Here is a 10,070-nt window from a genome sequence, read left to right on the forward strand (position 1 = left end):
CTAGATAATCCAGTATTAACTGTAAGATTTATAGTACTAAAAAAGCACAATGTTGAATCTGCTTTACTAAAAACAAAGCAGACATTGCGACTAATCACATGAGCAAACCCAGTGGTCACAACTACATTGTCAAATAAAATTTAACCTACAGTTTGCTTGTTTCAATAGAATTTAATCTAATTCATGAAGCAGGCTTGGACAAACTCTGGTACCCCTACAAAAGATAAAAAATTTGACTGTGGGGCAGGGGGAGTTGGTATGACCCCTACAACATGCATTTTATTGCAGTACAGTACTAGAATAGTGTAAGTGCACATTCACTACAGTTGTGCTCATTTTAATTTTTCAAATTTCAGGCAAATGCATTAATTTTTTTTTATTTCCACTTTGTCTCAGGAAAAAAGTTTAATTTCAGTGATTGCCTCAAAAGGTTCAACAAAATTACCATTTTTGTCCAGGCCTGTTTCATGCATACACGAGTTAAAAATTTTTTAATTACAATTCAAAAGCTGTCTGCTAATTCGTTCAATTAAAATTACTTTTCTTAGATTCAAGTTATCTCTGTGACCACTGTTTCTCTCATTGATAGAGGCGTACCAACAATTTTGTCCACATGTACTGAAACTCACGTTGTTTGCAGTTAATGTAGGGGAACAAATACCAAACCAGGATTTGTGGTTTTAAAGGCTGATTAAGTGTTGAACAGGTACTCTCTGAATTAAGAGTCCTTCAAATGAAATCTGCACTAGTATCCCCAACAATCTGTCGTCTCCTCTGCTCCATGCTGTTTGTGATATACTGTCTGCAGCTGTTTCCTCCATGGCCATCTGAGATTTCATAGCCTCAAATCTCTCATTTGCTTCCCCCGGTCCATATTTAATGTGGTGCATCGGTGAACTTGTCACCTTTTAAATAGGCCAACTCATTGATTACATGTTTGAAGACACAATGATGCACCTCTTGCTCTGGGGAGGTGTGACCAGTCCATTTTGCTCAAGGGCACCTCATTAGTAGCCAAGAGGCAGACCAACATCTCCAACTAGTTGCCACCTCCCCTCCAGTTTAGAGCCCAAGTGTTTTTAAATCATTTTCGTTTATATATTTTAGAAACCCACTTATTTCTTTAGTTTTAAATGTTTTTAAAGTTTTCTGCCAATGTTTGTAAATTAGTGCTGTCAAGCAGTTAACATTTAACTAATTAATCATTTTTCAACTCAAATTTTTTTACAAAGCTTGGAACTGTTATTTACTCGAGTTAAATTTTGGAATTAATGTGGGAAAAGAATTAAAGTATATTTTGATTCAGAGACTATCAGCTTTCTTGAATTGATGAATACGATTCTTTTCCTGTAAAATACAATTGTTGAACGATACAAAGACGTACACCTAATATGGTGTTTTAATTTGGCTTTGAAAAGTGCAAATTTTGGATTTCTCCAATGAACCGTCAACTTCTAAGTGAAACTGCGTAAAAATCCATCTTTGACAGTGACTCTCTCCAAGTTCGGCTGCAAAGTGAGCAGAGGTCACCTGCCACAGGAAGTAAATAAAACTGAGTTAAATGCATTTTTTTTTGTTATCAATTTTAAGTTAATCTCCATAGTTAATGCTTTGACCACCCTAGTTTAAATGTAATTTTAACTCCCTTTTTCTCTGCTTTTGAATGTTAACTGCTTGTAGCTGTTGCCTTTGCTTGTGTGAAGCACATTGAGTTGCCTTGTGTATGAAATGTGCTGTATAAATAAAACTGCCTTTCCTAAAGGGAGGTACTGAAACACAAAAGGTCCCAGAAATGTATCATACAAGTTTTAAGAGGAGTTAACTAGTGAGCAATTGGCTGATTTTCCAATTGGCCATTCATCCAAGCTTGTTAAAAATTGATTGAACAATACTAAGCCATATGGTGTGCACTCACAAATTTTGTGACATCTTGTCATATACCATGTCACGCAAAAGTCATGCTTAATTTACAGAATGAGATTTTTTTTTATTTGCATAAACTGTTGAGCTCAAAGTGTCTGATATAGAAATACACCACTGCAATGTCATGTTTAAAAGTCACTTTAATCAATTTAGATGGATGCATCCAGAAGACACTGGTATGAGGTCTTGCACATTTGAAGCGGCTCTCTTTTGAACTAGGAGAGAAAAAAGGCATTTAAGTAATGGTTACATTATAAAAACGCTCAGCAAATCTTGTCCCACCTTTAACCCTCTTCTCCTGGCTGTAACACCACCTCTTCTTGCATGCGTCACCCAGGCGATTTCGGGAGTCACAAATCACCACATCGCAGTGGACATAGAGCTGCAATGAGATGGGTAAATTTTCTTCAATTTTGCATTTCGGGGGTTGGGGGATAAAATACCTGCTTATTCAAGTTGTCCTGGTCTTGAGCGAAGGCAAACATGCGGACTTCAAAGCGCTTCACGTGGGATGGATACGCCACTCTGTCATTTTGCCATACAGGATGGAAGATCACCTGGCTTGGGTCAACTGGGTTTGGACAGCTAGCAAGCACAAGAATCTATTTAAACAGCGGCCCATTATAAAACAGTCAACGCAAATCTTTTTTTTTTACCCATTTATGATCAGATTCCATCTGGGCTGGGATTTTCTGTCCTTGTTGACTGTGGCCCAGCAGGTCTCCAGCTCCAGCGTCACTTTGAGGTTGGTCGATCGCATGAGCTCCACCTCAAAATACAGCGGCTGTTGCAGGTACTTTGAGATGGGGTAATCGGCGGCTCCATAAAATGTACTGTAGGAATCATCTGTCATAGAGAGTCAGGGATCAGGTTGGCAAGCAACCATCAAGATCATTTCTAGATTGCCTGTGGGTTCAATTACATCATGTTCATGATGCATTAAGGCAAGTGATCAGTTTCGGTTTTTAAAGATTTTAGTCATAGCCTAATTTCAAGTTCATGAAGCATTAGGCAAGTGAGTCATTAAATTGCCATTAAGTTATAAACTAATACCACTGGGTATCCAAATTAAGTTTCTAAATTGGCCCTTCTTACAGGTTTAAGAACATTAAGGCAAGTGACTACTTTCTTTTGATTGCCTCAATTTCAAGTTAATAAAAAGTTAACAGTAAACATGATGGAAGTGATTCCTGCTTTTGCCCATCATGTCCTTATTAAACGTTAAAGCATTCAATTTTTAATATTTGGGTGCTCTTTAATAGCACACTACATGCTGTGATAAATTAGGCAAGAGATGAGGACCTCTGGACTCCCCTTCTTCCAAGTTAATTAGGTAGCAAAAACACCAATAATTATTTTGTGTGCCTCTATGCATTTTCACAAAATTAAAACATTTGATGATCACAAGTATGAGACAATGCTTCTTCCATTCTGTGGGGATACAATTTATTCACTTCAGTTACACTCCACTTGCATCAGGACCAAAATGTCGCAGTGACATGTCGACATGTTCAAGATTGTTTGGCCTTGGCAGGGATCTGCCCCAAGTGCTATAATAGTCTAGTTAATGTCTTGTATACTCACCATTTATAGACAAGTTCAATGTGACCGCAGGAACATTAAGGATGGGCCACTCTAAAGTGTGGCAGTAGCTTTACCTTGCCAAAGTGCATCACGTTTGACCACCTACCCCAATGAACAATCCAAGGATAATCTCATTTTTGACATTGCCAAGCATTATTATTTTTTTAATCATTAAGAGCTTGAACAAGTAGTCACATACCTACAGCAAGCCTCAGTACCACTTGCAACTCGCCTCTTCCATTTTCAGCATACGGATCATTCCTGCGAGGTCTGGCGTGGAAGGCCACGGAGCGACTCGTGTTGACGTCATAGTAACATGAAACCCTCAAACTTGGGGCGGGAAGAGAAAAATTGACCGCTTACTCATGACGTGATCTTCAGCGTTTTATATCTACGATGACTTTTATTACTTTGTTGTAATTTTTTTAATAGTCACTTTGGCAAGCTATAACATGTCATGCATTATGCAAGGTTACAGTGACGGTTTTCATAAGTCATCTTTATGTGCATGAGGGTTCAAGTAAAGAACACTCAAATATTGTATGATGCTATTCAATCAAATTAAAAAATATGTCTTGCAACTTACTCAAATTCTGGTTCATCATCTGAGCCATTTTTACGCATTTCAGGTCTATGAGGCAGGGCGATTTCATTCTCATAGAGCATTGTATTGGATATGAACTGGAGGGAGGACAGAACTCCGATCAGGTCAATACGTTCTGTAGTAGGGGTCAGTTAGGATCTTACCTTCCTGGTGGTCCCGCAGGTGTTGCCAGTGAAGACAAAATAGGCAAAGCGGTTGTCGCTGTAGACTGGACCACAGGTGGGGTCAAGGAGGGTAAGCCGTCTGGGGTTCAGGTCGGGGACTGACTCCAGTTTGACCGCGAGAGCGGTCATGGTTCCATTGGGTAAACACTCTGAAAGAACGTCGGCGCTGTCGTCAGTGTTGTATAGTGACTGAAGCGTGCTGAGAAACTGAATAGCCAATTAGAAAGACTTGAAATGCACAAACCGAAGCCACTGGTTGTGTTTAGTGTCTCAAGTGTTTGCAACCACAATGTTACCAGACAAGCTATTAGCCTAGCTTCTACATTTTTGCTTGAATTTTCTCAATTTGGATGCCCTGTGGTCAGACAGACATCTGGTTTGGGGGAGGAGCTTAAGGATTGTCACCCCTGGTGAGCCACACACCAAGATCAACAATCTGAATGGTGGGTTAATGTTTTTCCACCCTGATCTGATTGCAAAACTGTCACAGCTGACAGTTTTAAAATAAACCCATTAAATTCAATATGGCATAAAAAAATTTTAAAAAACGTGCAAATCATTGATTTTTCCCCATCATGTGTGGTCTCATTTTAAACATGAGTTTAACACTACTTAAAAAGAAGCTTCAGTGCTCAAAACAAACCTGTGAGTGCTGAGGGGAAGAGACAAGTCAGAGTAAAGTCGTTTACATTGTGCTCGGTTTCTGGATTTAGCAACGTTATGTCAAGTCTGCTCCGGATAGATGACCCCTCGATAGCCTGCGGGAGGGGAGGAGTTTGGAAAAAAAGGTTTCGGAGAAAGTACATCGATTCAAGTGCTGTACGTTTTGAGTACATACCTCATAGACAACATCAGGGGATGAAAATGGCACCACTATGCTGAAGTGTGTTCCGTTTCTGGTGAAGCTGTACTCCTGAGCCAAGGTCTGGGTCAAAGTGCGCGTTCCCAGACGAGTATGGAAGTTGTGGCCTTCCGTTCCGAATTGCACAAGAATGTAGAAGTTCATGGCGTCGCAGCCGCCAGCAGCTAAGGGTTGGACGACGGTTGGGCTTTGAACTGAAAATAGAGATTAACAAAAACGTGCTTCATAGTGAAAAAGAACACCGCGTTTCCAGACTGAGCTTCAGCGAAGGACTGGGAGGAAAAAAAATAAAAATAAAATAAGGATTGTGTTCATCCCAACTATGTGACCTGGGGAAAAACATTTGATCATTTCCATTATCGTTGTGACTCATTTGCTTGATCAGTGGCATCCACTACTCCTTAATGTTCTAAAAATTCCTTTGTTTATTAATTTCTTTGCTAAGGGCCTACAACCTACTCAAATGCTTCCACTATACCTAGACACCATGAAGGGATAAAATAGTGATGTGAATTTTTGTCCATATCACCCAGTCCCACCTTAGCAGTAGTTTGCCAATAGAAGAGTAAATTCAGTGCAACTTAGTTTATTTATTACAAAACATTTATCCAATGTACTCACCTACTTCAGCCAATTTAGCTTCCAGATAAGCTGTGTGACAAAATGCCATTAACTTGGGCAGTACCATCAGGCCGAAGGTCACGTGCACCGAGTAGACCGTAACCCCTGCTCCTGTCTGGTATGAGAAATTACAATTTAAAAAAAATAATAAAATAAATCAGATTATATTCCGGAAAATGAGTGTGAGGCTGACCGCCTGTTGGACGACGCGGTCTGCGAAGGGAATTTGGAGCGAGATGAACTTCAAGCCGCTGCTCTGTGAGCGGCGCTCCTGCACGTTGAATCCTCGCTTATTGCAGTCATGGACAGTCACGATCTCGTCGCCGAAGGTCATGTTGAGAAGAGTCACGTCAGACGCGAAAGGCCCGATCAGCACTTTGAACACTTTCTCCTCTGGAACAGTGTCTGTAGGGGGAGAGAGGCATTCCTTACCATCCATCCTGTGTGTAAGGTAATGTTCCCCAACCAACTAGTAGGCTACACTAAAAGTGATCTTGGTGCAATTCAATCAGTGTGAAATGTGTTCGTTTAGTTGAACTTGAGGCTATTCTGCTGCATGATAGCCATCAGATGGCTACACAGGTCAGACCAATTGTTATGTCAGTAACTATAGTCAAAGGCATAGATGAACAAAAACATTTGTCATAAATTGGGACCTTGTTCATTTCCAGTGTTACAATCCAGACCTACCTTGCAAAACAGTGACTATATGCAATAAACCAAACGGTTTAAGCCTCGAGACAAACAGTTGCTTTCATTAAATGTATAGAAAATAGAACAAAATGTTTTATAGGTAAAACCTGGAATACCCCTCATTGTATAATTGAAGCAAATGCATTTAAAATGGGTGAAAAGTTCATCGCAATGTAACGGGATTACTATCATCATTTCCACACAATTAAGTGAAATTGAACATACACAGGCAAACATTTACTTTCATGAGTCTCCCCAAAAAAATAAATAAAGAGTCATGAGACTCACTGTCTTGGACTTTTAAGGGTTGAGGCTCTGGTGGAGTTATGATTGGGAAGAGCACCCTGTATCTCGTGTCTTCATTGGTGGCGTCTTCAATCCATAGCAACTCAAGCATGGGCTCAATCACATAACAGACTAAATACTGATCATTCCGGACAAGACTCTAGAAAAATTAACACCATAGTTAGCAATATAATAAATGAAAAAAAAACATTTCAAAGTGATTTCCTTGTGTCAACAGACCATGAAGTAGCCGCCAGGTGAGCCAATTGGAATTTGGACCACGACGTACATTTTGTCAACAGTAATGTTGTAACGGCGGGCCGACACCTCGTCGGCATTCAGCCTCCTTCCGTCCACACCCACGTGCACCTCCAGAAGTCTGAACTGGCCTGAGGAAATAAGCGGGTCGATGCGTGTGGGCAGGAACCATCTGATCATGTCCTCCGTGAAGTAAACGCTTCCTGGAACACGGAGTGACAACGCCGGAAACGGCAGAGTTACAATCATGTTTACCCTATCAAATTCCCCATTCAAAATAGTATCAACTCATTTCAAGGGTACAGCGGACCCAGAACAAACTGCTCCGGTGGTGGATATGATGAGCGCAATTCACATGAATTTCAAACGGTTTCCGCTTACTTTTATTGGATCTCATTACCTTCTAGTAGCGGACAAGCAGCTGCTGCATCAATCCGGCTTTTGAACCAATTCTTTAAGATGGCGGAGGCTTGCAGCACAGTCATGGGTACTCCTGCTACCTGAAGATTTAAAAAGGCAAAAAAAAATAATGTTCCATGCGGCCACACTAATTAAACACGTATTCTGATTAATAATGGATTTGCGGCATATTAATTAGGCAGCAAAATGCAGTTTTTAATCCATCTCAGGGGTGGCCATTTTACCACTTGTTGACTGAAAAAGGTGCATAAGGGGATTCAAATTCTCACATGTTGTATGTAGGTCTCCGCCGCAGACTTGCAACTTCTCAGGATGAGCCTCGTGGCGGTGTTGGCGATCCCGTAGCCGGCCTTGTGGGCCTCCTGCAGTGTCATCTTTTTCTCCTCGGGTGTGAAGAACACCAGCGATGAGATTTTGAATCCGGAGTCGACCAGCATCTTCTGGAAAGGTGAACCGGTGGGACATTTTAAACGGCCGTTCAGGAAGAGGTTCATGCGGCCACGGTTTTGTCTGACCTTGTGAACACCGTGTGGCAGGACATAATCACCTGGAATGGCCCTTTTCACGGACACCTGGAAATGAGGTCAATGTATAAGTGAGCATCCATCGCTACTTCTGAAATGACATCTCATGTGCCAGCCTTTATGCTCACAAGCAGCTAAAATATATACACATTGGTCTCCTCTCTTAAAGGGCCATGGTGCATTCACTTACCGCCGGGATGGGTAATTCCTCCCAAAAAAATTAGGGCAGGGAGATTTTAAACTCCGTTTACTTTAATAGGCCTCTGAATACTCATGGCTCAGCACCCACAAATTCACATTGATTTTTTTTCTATTATTTTTATGCACAAGTTCTTACACTTAATGATTACTGTTCAGCAGTTTTGTGCCATCCTTGAAAATTGTCATTTTTAAGCATAAGAGTCCTTGAGGGAGAACAGTATGTGGTTATGTTTTGATTGTTCAAACCCTTTGAGGAGTTAGCATGGATTTTATACATGCATTATCAAAAATGAAATATTAAGAGCACAAAATGGCTTTTGTCACATCTAGTTTGAAAGTGTGTGGTTTTATGTGGCCCCCAAAGTAGCACTGGTGGAAAAATTGGGGCCCCTGCTATCATTTAAGTTGCCCATCTCTGACTTGCCTCCATGTAGTTGCGGTCACAGACGATCTCCCTGAAGGCCGGCGAGTTGTAGTGGCAGGTTTCTGCCACCTGGTACACATCATCTTGAGCCATTGCGTTAGAATAGAGCCTGAGATTTAACACTGTTGTGAACCCAGCCCCCTAGAAGACAAATTAAAAGTGGTTCACAATAAATGTACATAATGCCTGGAGATTTGCATTGTTTATACCGTGCTTTGAGCAAAACAGTTGTGAACGGAGGCGTAGATCACGATGGTTCCTTGCTTGTGCGTCATACTGAAGCCACATCGTGTTGCCAAACTTCGTGTAAGCTTAACAGCAGAGTTACCTGAAATGGAAACAGTCCCCGTACAATGAAAATAAAATCTAAAAAAAATTTAACATTGGAGTCTTGTTAAATCCTGCCAAATTCAAATCATAAAGTGTATATAAAGCGAGGCTTGCTCTCATATGCTGTTTGGGTGTCCACTGAAATCACACCCACTCAAATGTCAAGCACCACTAAGACCGGGAAAGAAATTGATGCTACTTTATGTAGCATCTTACGCTTATAACTACATGCTTTATATGTGAACATGTCTGCTTAAAGCCTCCAGTGACTGGAACACATTACAACGAGGCACGCTAACGCGCCAGTGGACAATCCAAATTAAGATGCATTTTAGGTGCAGGCATAGCTAGCTGCACATAATTGCACCGGATAAGATAGATACTCAAGTTTTTATATGGGCATGGAAGGTCCAACTTATGCTTGGCTATGTTGTGTGTGCGCATTTAAAAAAAAACAATACTGAAATGGTGAAAAATTGTTTAACGCTTATATACAGTAGCTCTAAGCCAGTCAATTATCTTAAAAAATAAATACATTTAGAAACAAATCTATGAATTCACTTTACAGGGGCTTTAAAAACAAAAGCAGCTTGTCTCAAGATTTGAGTGAGAACTTACCAACCACAGCAGAAACTTCCAGAAATAGCCCAGGAAGTGGATGAACATCCACACGCAGGATATTTCCCAGGCATTTCGTGTTAATATCTAAAATAAATGACATTATAATGAATTGTTGTGTTGAAGAACATGGGGATGGAGGTACAAAATAAAATAAAATCAGCAAATTAACCTACTTGGGGAGGACAACTTCCGGGCCTCTACATTTCCAAGTAAACAAAGAAGAAAAAGCCACCTGAAAAAAAAACAAAAACAGAATTACTCTCAAACCAGGAAGGGCCAAACAAGAAAACAAAGAGAAAGAGGGAACACTACAAACCCAAGTCCAAATGCTGCAGCCATGACACAAACAGGAGGAACAGATGACCACAGCCTGCCTGTTTCTGCAGCTTATAAGAATGTTTGGGGTGGGACCCCTAAGCCTTTCAGGCAGAAAGAGGAAGTAGCTGGTGCAAAAATACAACTGCACACAGGTGGATCACATCAGAGCCTGATGGACGTAAAGGCCCAAGTGCCTGATTGGACGTATGACTGGTGTGCTGGCCCTTTAAGAAAAAAA

At 40.8% G+C, this 10,070-nt stretch overlaps 1 protein-coding gene across 2 annotated transcripts; it reads right to left on the reverse strand.

The window, feature by feature from the left end:
* Positions 1-2,045: 2,045 nt before the first annotated feature.
* LOC147128040 (uncharacterized) lies at positions 2,046-9,996 on the reverse strand. 2 transcript variants are annotated; one of them, XM_086019419.1, is made up of 21 exons: positions 9,831-9,995; positions 9,688-9,746; positions 9,512-9,598; positions 8,773-8,891; positions 8,564-8,704; positions 7,930-7,986; positions 7,684-7,854; positions 7,395-7,494; positions 6,977-7,197; positions 6,740-6,896; positions 5,952-6,163; positions 5,759-5,873; positions 5,114-5,331; positions 4,919-5,033; positions 4,255-4,424; positions 4,094-4,188; positions 3,707-3,837; positions 2,580-2,769; positions 2,367-2,508; positions 2,206-2,305; positions 2,046-2,138 (listed from the first exon to the last, which is right to left on the reverse strand). In XM_086019419.1, exons 1-21 carry the CDS (start codon positions 9,851-9,853, stop codon positions 2,068-2,070), a joined length of 2,694 nt encoding a protein of 897 aa, XP_085875545.1. In that variant the 5' UTR covers positions 9,854-9,995; the 3' UTR covers positions 2,046-2,067. The 2 variants fall into 2 exon arrangements, with proteins under 2 accessions (XP_085875545.1, XP_085875544.1); XM_086019418.1 differs by having other exon boundaries at positions 7,684-7,986; positions 9,831-9,996.
* Positions 9,997-10,070: the final 74 nt, after the last annotated feature.

The sequence above is a fragment of the Filicampus tigris genome, chromosome 20 (genome assembly GCF_054856515.1).
Source record: "Filicampus tigris isolate MCC_2025a chromosome 20, RoL_Ftig_1.0, whole genome shotgun sequence".
NCBI lineage: Eukaryota > Metazoa > Chordata > Actinopteri > Syngnathiformes > Syngnathidae > Filicampus > Filicampus tigris.